General features: G+C 34.0%; 2 protein-coding genes across 2 annotated transcripts; both read right to left on the bottom strand.

Moving 5' to 3' along the window:
* Nucleotides 1–1,832: 1,832 nt before the first annotated feature.
* LOC119665964 lies at nt 1,833–3,761 on the bottom strand. The gene has a single exon (XM_038075224.1). The coding sequence runs from the start codon at nt 3,759–3,761 to the stop codon at nt 1,833–1,835; it is 1,929 nt and encodes a 642-aa protein (XP_037931152.1).
* Nucleotides 3,762–6,921: 3,160 nt separating this feature from the next.
* On the bottom strand, nt 6,922–9,318 carry LOC119665963. The gene has a single exon (XM_038075223.1). The coding sequence runs from the start codon at nt 9,316–9,318 to the stop codon at nt 6,922–6,924; it is 2,397 nt and encodes a 798-aa protein (XP_037931151.1).
* Nucleotides 9,319–17,301: the final 7,983 nt, after the last annotated feature.

Genomic DNA, 17,301 nt, shown 5'->3' with positions numbered 1-17,301 from the left:
GGATGAAGCGGTACCAAGTGAAGTATACAGCAGTTGGATCAGTTTTTGCGACGAATTAAGAGCACTTCATCGATTTTAAATTGAAAGGCGTGTATTCGGATAGCAGATGGCGACATCGTTACAACTTTATGCATTCTATTATGTTTTCGAAAAGACTTTTGGTGCTGTGATATACGTTCGAGCAAAATTGAAAGATAGACGTCTGATTAATCGGCTTTTATGTTCCAAATCACCCGTCGCACCCTAAAAAAAACACAAACTATTCCGCGCTTAGAGTTGTGCGCAGCTTTCTTGAAGCAACAGTAATGAAAAGAGTAAAAAATGAATTGAACTACAAGATGCCAACATATTATTGGACCGATTCGGAAATTGTACTGTATTGGATAAATTCGGTGCCAGCAAAGCATCAATAATTTATATCAAACAGATTTGCTGCAATTCAAGACATTTCAGTACCAAGCCAATGGCGACATGTGAGTTTACGACACAACCTTGCAGATTCATTATCACGTGATATTAAACCTTCCCAATTACATACTAATCACTTATGGTTTTATGGCCCAATGATTCTACATGGGTCCGAGGTCCGAGGAGAATTCAAAAAAATGTTATGCAGTCTACTAGATAACGCAGAGCTGAAGGGTACTTTACGTTAGGTAGCATTAGCTACAACTAGCTGTGGTGCCGACTGTGCCGATGTTTTCACTTTTTTCTACATCAATAAATTGTATTATTTTTCATTAATAATTCACTTTCGATAATTCTTCGGAAAAATATAAAACGGAAGTATGCACCAGGGTTGGTATTTGCTGTTGCTCATGAGCAGCTCAGGCTCATGAGCAATAGCCAATTCTTATGTGAGCCCAAAATGGCTCATGAGCGTGAGCCCAAAATTGGCTCATACTGAAGAGCTGCTCACCAGCGTGAGCTTTCAAGTTGCTTATATTGAAGAGCTGCTCATGAGGTCTCACGACCCGAGGGCTCACGAGCTCAACTGTTTAATAAAAAGCGATTTATTAGTTTATTTGTTTTATTTATTTTTATAAATGTTATATGTGAAAATATATAATTTGAAACTAACTTATTTATATTAAAACAATATAATGAAGCAATAATTTGAATTTGAAAAACAAATTTATAAAATATTATTATTTTCCACAAGTAAACAATACAAATATATTTACTGTTTATTTTAAGAACTTTGATTATTTCCATATTATAGTTAGTTCAAGCTTATTAATATCTTAAATCTTTTTTAATGACATGTTTTCACAAAAAAAAAATAATAATACAATCTTAAATTGGGCGCAAGAGATCTCATGAGCGGCAGCTTGCTCACGTGCGTAAGCCTATTTATAACTTAATAGCGGGCTCTTGCTCGTGAGCGTGAGCTCTGTAGTTGGGCTCGCTCGTGAGCGTGAGCCATCGTATGAAAAGAGTCTTTTGCCGGCTCATGAGCCATGAGCAGAATGAGCCAAATTGAGCCGCTCATGGGTACGCAAATACGAACTCTGGTACGCTCTTCCGTTTCGTCTCCAACAAAATTTTAATTACCTTTAATTACTTTTATTAATGCTTGTTGCAAAAATAAATATATAAATGCACTTTTGACAATTTTAAATAGCACTCTTTATTTTGCGCTTAAAAAATCTGTAACATGATTAATGATTACAGTAAAATATTACGATTGAAAAATTAAACTAAAAATTTACTCACCTTTGTCTAGTAATCACAAACAAGAAAAGAGAAAAAATGAAAAACGGAAATTTACTAAAAATTTCGAAGTCTCCAAGTCAGTTGTTTGTCATGATTGCCAAACAAAGGTTTTTAAATTATTCGCAATTTTCGGCAACATTTTCCTCCCCGCAGTCGACCCCAATGTCGTTTGCGTCAACTTTGCCGATATCCAAAATGGCCAGCTTTACGGCAGGGCGCTCCAAAAAGCCTTTTGTTGTTTTGACCTTAGCTCGTCTTACTTGGCCGTCTTTCGCTACAGTTGTCTCGATAACTATACCTTTTACCCAAGTATTTCTCTTAGCCGTTTCATCAACTATCAGCACAACGTCTCCTACCGTAATGGGTTTCACTTTATTGAACCATTTGCCGCGACGCGTTAATGTCGAAAGTATCTCACGCACCCATCGTCGCCAAAATTGATTTGCAAACATCTCAGATTGTAGCAGGCACATCTTTGGATCGATTCTCTTAGCATCACAAAATGGTTTCAAACCATTAGCGCTCCCCAACAAGAAATGGTTTGGAGTTATTAGATCCTCATCTTCACTATCGAGTGACACGTAGGTTAAAGGACGCGAGTTGATGATCATTTCAACTTCAAGTAATGCAGTACGTAAACTTTCATCCGTAAAACGTTGAGATGGCGAAATTTGATATAGCACTGTCTTAATTGTTCTAATCAGTCGCTCCCACGCTCCTCCCATATGTGGTGCTGCCGGTGGATTAAATTTCCAGTCTATTCCTTGATGAGCTAGCTTGTGTTGCATAACCGAGGAATCAATGTTCTTTAACTCCTTTCTTAAAACGTTCTCGACACCGTGAAAATTCGTTGCATTATCGCTGTAGATGGTGATAGGTTCTCCTCGTCTGGCAATAAAATTTCTTAAACACATTAGGCATAAGTCAGTACTAAGACTATGGGCGATTTCGATGTGAACGGCTCTGATAGTCAAACAAGTTATTATAACACCCCACCTTTTCAGTGCTTTGCGGTTCTCAATAACCACCATTGGTCCAAAATAATCAATACCCACATGAGTAAATGGACGTTGAAAGGCTGCTAGTCGTGCTGGGGGAAGTAAGGCCATTTGCGGCGCTTGAGGTATTGCCGATGAAATTTTACATACGTTGCAGTTTCGTCGCATCGATTTGAATAATGGTCTTAATTTTGGTATGAAATACAATTGTCTGACCTCATTTAAAGCAGTTTCATGTTGGATGTGATAAAATCGTTCATGATAGTGCGCACATATAAGGTACGATACTCTATGTTTTGGCGGTAAGAAAATAAAATCAGTTTGAGGTTTACACTCATTCGTAAAGTTACTCGCTCTGTTTTTTACTCTTATGAGCTCATTGTTATCCATATACACCTGCAACCTATATAACGGACTGTTCCTTTCTATTATTCTCCCCATTTTCAGTGTCGACCAATCTTCAAGTAGTTCCTGTTGCACGCTTTTGTATATTAAGAGCTTCGCGCGCTCAATATGTTGAACAGTCAAAATAACGTTTGTAGCATTGAAACCGCCACAGCGAGCCTTTAGTTTCCCAATGTAGAGTAGCCAATTTGCAACGGCACGGTACAACTTGATCCAGGATGAAAAATATTCATAATTGAAACATGGTTGTGTCTCGCGATGATATAAAAATTTTGCACGAGTTTCACTGGTCTCCATCGGACCTAAGTCCACCTCAGTTGGCCATTTATCCTCGTCTTGTAGCAAAAATTCTGGTCCTTCGACCCACCGCTGCACATATTCGGGACTTTGTTTTGTTTTCGTTGCACTGTCTGCAGTATTTAATTTCGTGGGTACCCATCTCCACTCTTCGACGGTTGATGCTTCTTGAATTTCTGCAATGCGAAACATTACGAATTGTTGAAATTGACGTGGATCACCACGCAACCACTTTAGCACCGTTTTGGAATCGCTCCAAATGAAACTCTTTTTAATATCAAATGTGTGTACTTTACATATTGTATTCATAAGCCGTGTGCCAATTACAGCAGCTTGTAGCTCCATTCTTGGAATAGACATCGGTCGCATTGGAGCGACTTTGGTTTTTGCTGCTACGATCCTCGTACTTACTGCATATTTAATTTTAATGTGGAAGTATGATACAGCTGCATAAGCAAACTCACTCGCATCTACGAATGTATGAATTTGTACATCACATGAACTTTCTGTTATGTATGGTTGTTATGTAGGCCTAGGTAAAGGAAACGTATGGTTAGTGAAGAAAAAGAAAAGAATAATTTGATTTTACCTGGGTTGTCCCACGCTGTCCAAGAGCACCTTGCATGTATAGGACGCAGTATTCCCTTCAGTATTCCCCTTGCCAGCAGTAGAAAATTTTGTTATTTTTTTTTTAGATTTTTTTGATTTATTTGGTTGTACTAATAAAAAATAAATAGAAACTATTATGTGCATTGCGCGCACATGCTAAGAAAAATAAGTGAAAGCTTTTGCTTCTCTTATCGTCATTTGTTTTGATTATCAAGATCGCGGCGAAAGCTCTTACACTTTCCTAACTTGCAATTTTTAGTGCTGCCAATAGAGCAGAACTTGTAAATTAGGAGTTGTAAATTATATTTTCGGAATGTAGAAAAAGACCGAAACAAATAAAATGTTAGGAGAACGGAATGTTTTGCGAACCCGCCAATATGGGTAACTGGAGATAAAGTTTTGAAAAAAAGGCCAGTTACAGGTATTAGCGGGCGTATAAAATTAGTGAGCAGAGCGGTAAGAGGACAGTTTTTTGAATTGAATTTGGCTAGTGAGCAGAGTAAATATATACGGCGGAATTTAAAAATAAAAATTGTGAACAAATTTAAAAAAAATCATTTTTATTCGTGTGAGTTACTGCATAGAAAAGAAAAAAAAAACTTAAATTAATTATTTATTCGTCTAAAAGTGAATTTTCGAAGTGTCACTTAATAGTAATCACATAATAATAATTTAAAGATAAAAATTGTGAACAAATTTAAGAAAAGTCATTTTTTTCTTGTGAATTACGACACAGAAAAGAAAAAAAGAAAAAAACCTAAATTAATTACTTATTTGTCTAAAAGTGATTTTGTTTTGAAGTTGTCACTTAACAGTATTCACATAACAATAATTTAAAAATAAAAATTGTGAACAAGTTTAGTGAAAAGTCTTTTCCTTGTGAATTGCTACACAGAAAATAAGAAAAAGCCTAAATTAATCATTTATTTGTCTAAAATAAAAAAAAAATGAATTTTTGAAGTTGTCTAATAACAATAATTTAAATAACAAAAAGTACTGTGAACGATTTATTCCAAGAAAAAAAAAAAAGAATGTAAAAACTAGAATAAATATAAACAAGAAGCAGTATTGTTGGCAGTGCAAGAAGCAGTATTGTTAGCGGTGCAAGAAGCAGTATTGTTGGCAGTGCAAGAAGCAGTATTGTTAGCGGTGCAAGAAGCAGTATTGTTAGCGGTGCAAGAAGCAGTATTGTTAGCGGTGCAAGAAGCAGTATTAGTAGCGGTGCAAGAAGCAGTATTAGTAGCGGTGCAAGTAGCGGTGTTACCAGGTACTCTGTTTTAATACTCTATACAGCTATGGATATATACAGTGAATACAGTTAATAATTTATAATTGTTATTTAATAATTTATTATTTTTAATAATTTTAATAATTTTTAATAATTTATAGTTTCAATAGTTTAAAAACTTACAATTTTAATAATTTTAATAATTTATCAATAATTGTATATTTTGAATTTTTTTCGGGTAATTAATATATAAAAAAAAAGTGTCAATCTCTTTATTAATAATTTAAATAACATAAAGACTCTTTAAGTGCATCAAATATTTATTGATCTACCTAAACATTTTTTTTTATTGTTACCATAAGTTCTCTTAATTGATTTTTTTGTAGCTAGGTATCTGGAGCCCGAGAAGTGACGTCATTTCATCGAGTGTAGTAAGTACCTAAGGTAAAATTTATACAAGTTGTATAAAAGAGAAAAGAAAGAGTAGAACAGAATTAAGTGGTATAGAAAAAAAAAATTTTGCTTTTTTTTTTTTTTGAAATTTGATGTACAGAAAGAAGGTCTTGATTTTTTTTATTTTTTAATTTCTTTATGAAACTTGTGTCAGAAGAACTTGAAAGAGATATACATATGTTCGTAAGAGATATTGCTTATTTTGTATCGACAAGATTTTTTTTGTATATATATATATATAATACATAAATAGTTTTTTTATTATTTTTATTATTCTATATATTTTTTTTGCTATTGTAAGCATATATTTTAAGTTTCAATAAATGTAAAAATAATTTTTATAAAGCATAAAACAATTGGTTGCAAGTCATTTATTGGTTTGGGTTATTTCGAGGCATGTGAAATTTGTTTAATTAAGCTAATATAGTTAGTGGTAATATGAACTAAAAGCAAATCAGTAGCTCTAAGGGTGTGCTGGAGGTTATTTCGGGCAAGGGTAGTAAGACAATAATACCGAGTTACAGATAAAATATTTTAGTAATAGCTAGAAGATGGCAACAGAGAAGAAATGTTTAACCCTAAAGCAGCTTTCATCCAGTGAACAATACCTCATAGATAAAGAGGACATAATATCAATGATGCGAAAACTGGGCATGGGTCCTGGTAAAACGTGCTGGCTGCGTAAAAGCGAGGAGATCACTCTGAGTACCACGGCAGCAGCCGTCATCATTGCAAATAAAAAAGGAGTGATGCCCATTTTATTTGACGAGGGTTTCTTTAAATTCAAACAGAATAAATGAGGCTCATGATAGTTCTCGAGTAGGAAATAGTTAGAAATTGGAATGAATTCTGTATAGAAGAAGAAAGAGAAAAAGAGAAGAGTAGTATTACAGAGGTAGTATAGAATTTAAGTTTTTTTAGAAAAATTTTTTTTTGAAGTAAAAAATATGAAGCAAAAAAAAAAAAAATTGAAGTGTAGATTTTTTTTTATTTTTAGTTTTTTTAATATATAATTTTACATATAGTTTACTATGGAATTAGAAATGAAATGAAATAATATTTAAGGGTTAAGGTAATGATAAGTTAGATAGGAATAAGTCATGGCATATTTTTTTTTGTTAGATGTCAGCAGTAGGATTTGAGTAGCCAAGAACCCCACCCCCAAACCGGCGAGCATACCGGGCTTGCCACCATGTCATGCAGGGCACTTAAGTACTATAACAAACCATCTGAGCTGACACAACATGGTGAATAACAACGGGGTACAGAAATATTAGCAAAAATAGGCATGCAGGCAACCCAAGCTAACCACTTGCCCATAAGATCGGGTACCAGTGGTTGATCCCAGTCGATTCCGCTTCTCCAAATATCCTGAATAAGTATTTTTAAATATGATGTGAGGCAAGCTGCCAGTCCCAATGGATCAAAAATGGACATTAAAATTTGAAGTACTTCTCTTTTAGTGGGTACAATTTCATCTGCAAAAACATTACGACGTAAACGAACGAATTTTAAAACATATTTAAAGAAATCTGACTTCGGGTCCCAATATATGCCGAGAATTTTTTCGATCGGAAGTGTGTCGATATTATTATCAAACGACTTATCCGTCTGTTCACTATTTTCGTTTAACGCAGCTAAAACTTCTGGTGCATTACTTGTCCAGCTTTTCATATGGAAACCACCTTGTTCATGTATGTTGCGAACTGCCTCGGCTAATGCTATTGCTTGTTCAATGGAATTTGTTGAATCTATAAAGTCATCCACGTAATGATTGTTTTTAATAGCGTACACTGCTCTAGGATTTTCAGCTATAAATCTTTCTGCGTTCAGGTTTCGAATAAAATGCGCTATATATGGTGAACATCGCGCACCAAAGCTAACTACATTTAATTTATAAACGCATATATTTTTAAATGTCTCGCTGAACCCTAGAAATCTCTGAGCATCAGTATCTGCTTCTTGTACTAGAATTCGATGAAACATTTCAGCAATGTCACCATAGACAGCTATTCTTCCTAAACGAAAATTTAATAATATGTTTATAAGTGGTCGCAGCATATCCGGCCCCTTCAGCAAAAAATCGTTTAGTGACACTCCTTCAGCTTTGGCTGCAGCATCACAAACTAATCTATGCTTTTTCGGTTTAAGTAGATTGCGCACAATAAAAATTGGTAAATACCAAATCTTCCCACCTCGCTCGTTAATTGCATCTGGTGGCAACTCAGTTGCGTAGCCCTTGCTGACTAAAGTAGTGATTTGTTCCTTTAGCTTTTGACACAATTCAGGGTCCCCATGCATTTTTCGACGTAAGCACTCCGCTCGACGTAATGCCATCGGCAAGCTATTTGGCAATTCGACCGTATCGGTGTTCCATGGCAAATTGACAACGTAGCGGTTTCCGCGTAACTGGCACTTGCGCATTATTTCCTCTGCTCGCTGATCCTCAATTGAAAGTAATTCTGCTTTTGGGGTAGCCACCGCGACATTCTCGTTTACTATAAATGTCTTTACTAACTCATGAAGCTCCCTATCAGCTTCTTGTCCACAGCTACATTTGTGTAGGTTTAAGTTGTTACGGTGGTTTAATTCACCACCACCAAAAACTGTCCAACCAAGACGTGTTTTCACCGCCACGGGTTCTTGCCAGCCACCCTCCCTCACCTTATGTGCTGAAATTAAGTTTGGATTATTTACGCCGATAATCAGCATGGGGACAGCATTTGTATAACTTGCTAGAGGCAAGCCATCTAAATGCGGATACCATTGTTTTATTTTATCAGCTGCAAAAGATTCTGCTGACATGCGTAAGTTGCTTACTGTGCGGACATTTTTCAATGGGAATTTTTTAGCTTGAGGAGCATTGGCAGAAATTTGTAAGTTGAGCCTTTTTGAGTTATTTTCCTGTCGACTGATATTACCTGTCCAATTAATGCATAGTGCATCCTGGATACCATCGTTTCCCAATTCATCGGCTAGACTTGCTTCAATAAGCGTTAGTGTTGACCCATCGTCCATCAATGCATATGTGTTAATAGTCCTTTTGGTGCCATATAAAGTAACTGGAAGAATTCGGCAATATGACCAGTTTTTATTCACTGATGAATTATGGTTGTTGAGTAACGCTTTGTTTGAGTATGGACTTAAACTTATTTGTTCTACTATATCCGATGAAACATTGTTAGCTGTAGAAGATATTGCTGGCGTAGATTGGTCTATCCGAGAATGCAGCATGGGGTGGTGTCGTGCATTGCAGCCATCAATGCCATACACTTTATTACTGAAACAGCGACGCCTATGCTCGCCTAAGCATTGTCGGCACAGCTTCTTTTCCTTGACAATACGCCAGCGTTGATTGGTAGGCTCGTTCGTGAATATTTCACATTCCATTATTTTATGTCCGCCGCCACAAATGTAACACCTAACTGCCGTGGTTGTCATTTCAGCTGTCTGATGTACGTGCACTCGTCCTTCCTTTTTTAGTGGTTTATCTAAAAAAGAAGGTGTAGCTACTCTACTTGCTGCATTTGCTAAAGATGAGAGCCACGCTGAAAAATCGCGAAGTGTAGGTTCGGCTATTGATGCTGAATGTAGTGCCCATTTGAGCTTCATATCTTCAGCTAATTTACTTATTAGCTCATGTAATAAGAGTGGATTATTAAAATAACTATTCAGCTTACATGCCTCAATTGTTGCAACTACATTATTAATGTTGACTGCAAAGTCAATTAAATCGCCCAGCCTACCCCTTGGAGGCGGTAACTAACGCATTTTCTCAATTAATTTATTTAGAATAATTTCTGGTCGTCCAAAATACATACGAAGAGTGTTTATTATTTCTCCAACCATATTAGGCAACACCAACATATTGCGTACTACATCGCGCGCTTTACCAATGAGGCACCTCTTTAAGCGCATTAGACATTCATAATCGGAGAAACCTGCGATTTGCTTAGTTTGCTCGTACGTACTTATAAAAATGTGCAATTCTTCTGGATCGCCGCGGAACGTAGGCAAATCTCTCGGTATGCATTGACGCGCTGCTAGCTGAGACGACGTAAGCGTGGGAGCGATCTGTAAGGTATAAAGAGATGGATTATTTACTAAACTTGGTGTACTCTGTAGATGAGGTTGGCCATGTGGCGAAAAGTGTTCATCAGCTACGGCTTGATGTGCATTCAGCTGAGGTAATTGCCCAACTTCAGGCAAATGTGATTCCACGATACCCTCGTCGTCACTATCTGCAGTGAGGATTTTAAATTTTTCCCGCAAATAGCTCTCCCTGATCTGCAACGACTCCTCTAGTTGTTGCAACTTAAGTTGTTTTATTCGAGTAATGTTGGCGCTGGGCTGCTGTTGTTGTCTACTATGTTGACCATCATCCTCATTGTGTTTGTGTGAGATTTTATCATCACCATCTGCATCTCCAACTTCAAGTATGGCTGCTGATGTTAAACCTTTTTGAAGAGGCAGCTCCACGTCATTATCATTTTCCATATTATAAAGATTTTTTAAGATTTTCTTGTTGCAAAAATAAATATATAAATGCACATTTGACAATTTTAAATAGCACTCTTTATTTTGCGCTTAAAAAATCTGTAACATGATTAATGATTACAGTAAAATATTACGATTGAAAAATTAAACTAAAAATTTACTCACCTTTGTTTAGCAATCACAAACAAGAAAAGAGAAAAAATGAAAAACGGAAATTTACTAAAAATTTCGAAGTCTCCAAGTCAGCTGTTTGTCATGATTGCCAAACAAAGGTTTTTAAATTATTCGCAATTTTCGGCAACAATGCTTTTATAATTAAAATTCAATTCCGCTTTTTTCTTTTAGTAGTATGATATTTGTGCATATAATTGCATCTTTGGTGCATTTTCTCGAAACAGATTTTTAATATCAAAACATCAAAACAGACAATGAAATTTCTCAGAAAGTGCTAATATTTTAGCAAATATCGTGGTGAGTAAGAAGCGGGTGGGCAAAATAGCAAGACCGGTTGGAGAAAATAATTAAGCGCCTTTGTGTAGCATTAGAATGAGGTGGTAATTTTACCTTATTTCACAAAATTTTGAATATTATCCAGAAAATGTTATACACAATTTATCGAATAACTTTGTTTCTTTTCAAGATTTTTTAACAGTGACAAATTACATTTAAATATTTTTGACTGTAATTGAACAACTGCAAAATACATAAAAACAGAATATTTTAATAGTGTTCTCACTTTGCCGAAAGTATTTATTTATAAAATTTTACATTTCATACATTTGAAAGAGTGAATATCTCTATTCGAATTTGTTTGAACCTTAAAAAAAACGATAGTCGACTTACTTGAATTTTATTTTCAGAGGTTTGCTTTATAAACGGTCAATAGACTGTCTGCAACAAACAATTGTCAAGGAAGGTTCCACTGCTCTCTACAAAGGTTTCTTGCCATGTTGGATCAGAATGACACCTTGGTCTCTCACATTTTGGTTATCATTTGAGCAAATTCGCACTATGATTGGAGCTTCTGGTTATTAAAGGGTAACAACGAAGTATTTTAAAGGAATAAGTAGATTTGTAGGATGTTCTCATATTGAAATATTGAGTTTCTGTATCTTAATATTTATGCATATAACATCTTTCAGTATTTGATTGATTTGTAAGTTAACATGTGAAAAGACAATATCTATTAAATAAAATAATTTAAAAATAATAGAGTTCTGACGATAAACCAATTACTAATTAATAATTGTGGAAGTTGCAGTTATAGTTGGCATTTTGTAGTAATATTACGTAAAATAGTTAAACAAGAAACTGATCGTTCTATTCTTTTTTTACATTTTACTGTTTGCTGTATATATATTATTACATGGAAATAAATGACATACATTTGAAAAAATATTCACATAGGAAAAAAAATATTTTAATTTGAAATTTTTTTTTTTGCAACAAAACACCCATTCTTATCGCACGTTCTTTTAGTGCCTCTACTAAAGGCAAAGCATCTGGATATCTATTTATCAACAGTTATTAAGTGTCAATGCAACTCAGGCTTCGTAATACGAAATTCATTTCAGTGTTGCAATATCTACTTCGTGTCAAAAATTATATAGGAAAAATAAGCAAACGTTTGCGAATTCAATATTATAGCGTAAAAACATATAAATAAATAAATGAGTCAACAATTTTCATCAAATAATTTAATAATTAAATGTTTTAATGACCAAAAGAAATTTTTTACAAAAATAATTAATTCACGGGCTAATTGGTCAGTTATTAAATAAAAAAAAATTTATTATTTAGTTTTATAAGATTTTTATTATCTTATAAAAATCTTATAAAACTAAATAATATATTTTTTTTTTATTTAATAACTGACCAATTAGTCCGTGAATTAATTATTTTTATCAAATTATTTATTAATAATATATTTGTCGAGCACAATAGTATTTTTAATGAATTTTTCTATGTTCAGATGCTTATACAACTTTGAGCTCAATTCGGCACGGGTTGGCATAATGCGATCGATCTGAAATTTTTTCCCTTTATCACTAAGAGGAATATTTTTTGCGGCTACTGTAACACTGATAATATAAAATAAGTTAAATTAAATTAAAATATAAGTAAAACACAACAATAAATATAAAAACAAATGAATAATTCAAATATAAAACCAAGTACAAAATAAATATTATACAAATTTTTAATGTATAGGTAAAAATGAAGGGCAGAGTATTAAATAAATGTGATGTAACACATTTAATAATAATCTGCGTCAAAAACACGTGCGTATAGTTATTACAGTATACACAAGCTTAGTAAACGTAACGAGTTCGCTGCGTACATTTAACTCAGCAAAACTCTGTAAAGTGTGAATGGGAAAGAAGTTAGAATTCATTTAAAATATTTAAGTTTTAATAAAATAAACGCCCAAAAAAACGGGCATGTAAGGTCACATATTAGCCTACGGATACGAACAAGGTATCCTGACTTAATTGATTTTTTGTCATTAGAAATATTTCTTAAACGCATTTCAGCATATAGGAGTGTAACGACTTAGCTTCGACCATTCGTGTAACTATAGAATAGAAATAACAGGGTACTAGCTCCCATTTGAGCAGAGCACTGCGACCATGATTGATCTTTTGTGCTACGAACTATACTACTAGCACTCTATAAAAATTCAACCTTAAAGTAAATTTCTCCATAATTAAAAAATAGATTCATTGATTGGGACTATGACGTTGTAACGACCATTCCGGCCCCTTCCACGGCCGGGGTATACTCAGCGTATACCAGGGTTCAGTACAAGAACTCAACAATAAAGAAATAGAAAGGGAAAAAAACCTAAGGGTCTAAGAATTTTTTTGTAAAAAAAACGAAGATGAATGTCGTAGCAATGTAATTAAAATTTGTTTTTTAAATTTTTTATTTTTAACTCCAAATACAAATAAGATACAAATAAGATACGAATTCTACTAAATTTTTAAAATTTCGATCAATAAATTAACAAAAATTAATTAAATTAATTAATTAACGAAAAAATAGAAGCAACTACAACAGGAACTGGTTTACATGGCAAGTCAGACACGGCTGGAAAAATTATCTCAGCAAGTTAAGTCAAAACTCCACCACTGCAGACACGGTAAAGGACTACAGTTGGGAGATGTTTTTCGGAGCAGAAAAGAAATTACACAATGCAGTGGTGTTAATAAAAACGAAGTTATCATTAGCTACGTTTCAGCAAAAATGATCCGCTCAATGATCTGAATTATATTTGCTGAAACGATACGGATCACGTTTGAAAATAATTGGCAACGTATGAAATATGCCAGTTGGGTTTGTGCACAAAATTTTTTGATTTATGTGAATAATTTTGGCGCTAAAAATATAAATGAGATAATTTTGAATACAAAAAATCTAAAAAATAGAAAATAAATAAAATCTGTTGAAATGTCTGAAGTACGAAATGTAAGTTTTTATTTAGTATTTACTTAAAAACTTCAATTTAATTTTATAGTAAATAAATGGAAATTGTAGATTTTATTAGAATTATCGAGCAAAACTGACTCCTCCATTTTCTTTTTAAACACTAGTCCAAGTGTATTAAGCTCAAGGGATGAAGTGCATCAGCATGGATATAGTGAAAATTTTATGGAAACGATCAATAATTGTTCCGTTAAAGATTATTTGATTGGTATTTGCGCATAAAAAATATAATTGCTATATATTAATTATTTAATTATGTTTCATATTTCAATAGATTTGTTAATAAAATGCAATCAGCAAATACAAAATAACCGTGGTGGTCACAATTGAACGAGAGCAATGAAGGAAATTTACATTTTTTTGTGGTATATGGCAAATATAAATACTTTTCGCGAATTTGGTATTTGTTTTGGCATACCAAAAGCTTCTGTATAGAGAATAATTGAAAGAACTAGTGTTTAGCTTATATCAATTGCAAAATTTGCGTTCGTGATTGACAGCACACATTTTAAAATAAATGCACCTCACCATAGCAATTAGGCTTATTTCAAAAGGAAGCATGAATATAGCTTAAACTTGCAAGCAGTTTGCAATGGTTTTTTTTATAAACGTGTATGTTGGAGAGCCTGTTTCCTTATGTATTGTTCTGTTTTAATTAAATAAATGTATTCAACTTAATGTTTATATATTCATTTCAAATTAATTGATTTTCATAAATTATCAAACAACACTTTTTTAATAATAATAAAATGTAAATAGTTAAAGTAATAATTTTAATTAATTTTAATAATTTTAATTTATAGTAATAGTAATAATTAAAACATTACTTCGAACAAGGAAATAAATAATAATGTCATATTAAATAAATAAGTACATAAAATAAATAATAAATAAATAAAATCAATAATAAATAAATATAAATGAAGATTTGTTTATAATTTTACTAAACCGTTGCATCGCATTGCCAACCTCATTTGCATTAAAATACGTTCCACTTTTATCTTTTACATATAATACATTCCACATTGAACCAGAAAGTGAACCACATCAATTGCTGGTTCACCCCATTGTTTTTGTTTTGCATGTAAAATTGAGCAGATCATATTTGCTGAAACGCAGCTATTGTTAAATTCTAGTGGTAGTGTTTCAGAAAATCAAGTAATATCGCGATCACAATCAGTAAAATTGCCACATATCACGCTTCCAACATTTGATGGCAATCCATTAAGGTGGGTGGAATTTCGTGATTTGTTCACACAATTGATAAACGTGCAAGCATTTAAGCCAGTTCAGAAGATGTTTTATTTGACTACAAATTTGGTTGGAGAGCCCAAAAATTTAATAAAACATTTACCAGCGTCTGCAGAAAACTACACAACTGTATGGTTGGTCACTGCATTACTCAACAAGTTATTAAGTCAACGAACATCAACAACAGAACGATCTTCAGAATTAAAATACTGCATGATGTCACTAAAGAGTGTATCTTGAGTTTGCATGCACAAGGCATTCCTGTAGAACAGTGGCATGCAATATTGATACACCTCAATTTAAAGAATTTGGATAGAGTTAGTTAAACAGCATTTGAACAATTACTTAAGGATAATCGTTCGCTCGTGTCGTTACAAGAACTGCTTCAGTTTATTGAAAGTCGATTTCAATCATTAGATACGCTTGTCAAAGGATTTGATCAAAAACGTTGGAACACATCAAGGTTAGTTGGAGTTGCAAATGAACATTTTGCAAGTGAAAAATTGTGTTCCCAAATGTTATGTTGGGAACAGCACTCTTAACTATAATAGCCAATAGCGGAACGGAAATTGAATGCAGAGCATTATTAGACTCTGGTTCGCAGGCCAACCTTACCACAGACGGGCTTATTAAGAAATGAGTAGAAAATCCCTAAAGGACGTCAGCATGCATTAAAGGTATCGGACAGAGAAAACAAAATGCTCAACAATGAGTAAATCTAACATCTGGTTCCAGAATTAACAATTATTCAGCAAGGGTAGAAGCATACGTAATATCGAAAATTGTGTCTAATAAGCCGAGTGTGCACATCGACATATCGAATTGGAAAATAACCAGTAACATTAAATTAATTGACCCAAGCTTCAATGCTAGTGATAAAATTATATTTCGTTAGGTGCGGAGTTTTCCCATCAAATGCTATCTATAGGGCAAATAAGGATTGGGAATAATCTTCCATCATTGAAAAACACGTTACTGGGCTGGATAGTGATAGGAAAAATAAGTGAACACGAGTTAGCTCCACAGACCCAGACTTACGGCGTACTTTTAGACGATGATGAAACACTAGAGATTTCATAGAGAAATTTTAGAATTTGGATGCTATGGAACCGACAACAAAGACATAAACTCTACATGAAGAATTGTACGAATCGCATTTTGTAAACAATACGCAACAAACCAATTTGGGTCGATTCTAGTGAAACTACCTTTAAAGCAAAACTCAGCAAGACGTGGAGAATCTGATCAAATAGCGATAAACAGATTTTCTGCACTTGAAAGAAGACTGTGCACAAATGACACTGTTTGGCAGCAATACGTGAACTTCATAAGAGAATATGAGAACATGGGTCACATGGAAAAGATTGATATCAAGGGAAGTGCACCTTATTATCAGATCCTACATCACTGCGTCCTTCGACCAGTAAGCAGCACAACCAAACTCCGAAAAGTATTTGATGCTTCATGCAAAACTAATAATGACTTGTCATTAAATGACATTTTATTGACAGGTCCAAAAATTCAATGTGAGCTTTTTCCTATTCTACTTCGTTTCGGATGTCCAAAGTTCATGTTCTGCACAGACATTGAAAAGATGTACCGGCAAACCCTTGTACATCTGAATGATCGGAATTACCAAATTATTGTACGGAGAGAATCATCACGTAAACCGTTGAATTTCTATAGTCTAAATACTGTCACATACGACACATGGTCGGCACCATATTTAGCCGTAAAATGCCTGCAACAATTGATCATTAAGGAATCATCTAAATATCCATTCAGAGCTTCGGCGATCCAAAAATGATTTCTATATTGACGATTGTCTCAGCGGATTAGACAATCTCAATACTGATGGGAAATACAACGTCAACTTAATGATTTGTTGGATTCGGCCGGTTTTACATTGAGCAAGTGGTGCGTCAATGATCCTTCGTTGCTTAAGGATACAGCAAAACAAGATCAAGTGGTCAATTTAGTAGAATTTAGAATTTAGTGTAGATCAACCATCCATCATAACTTTGAGGTTATTGTGACAACCGAAAATTGACAAGTTCAGTATTAAAGGACATCTACATCCAGCGAACCGAGTGACTAAACGATGAATTACTTCAAATGTAGCTAAAATATTTGATTCCCTTGGCAACCTGGGTTCAGTTTTAGTAACCACCAAGGTACTGATTCAGGACTTATAGCAACTCAACCTAACGTGGGATGAAGCGGTACCAAGTGAAATATACAGCAGTTGGATCAGTTTTTGCGACGAATTAAGAGCACTTCATCGATTTTAAATTGAAAGGCGTGTAATTGGATAGCAGATGGCGACATCGTTACAACTTTATGCATTCTATTATGTTTTCG

This window comes from Teleopsis dalmanni, chromosome 1, assembly GCF_002237135.1.
Source record: "Teleopsis dalmanni isolate 2A chromosome 1, ASM223713v2, whole genome shotgun sequence".
NCBI lineage: Eukaryota > Metazoa > Arthropoda > Insecta > Diptera > Diopsidae > Teleopsis > Teleopsis dalmanni.
This window is presented reverse-complemented; position numbering and strand designations above follow the sequence as displayed.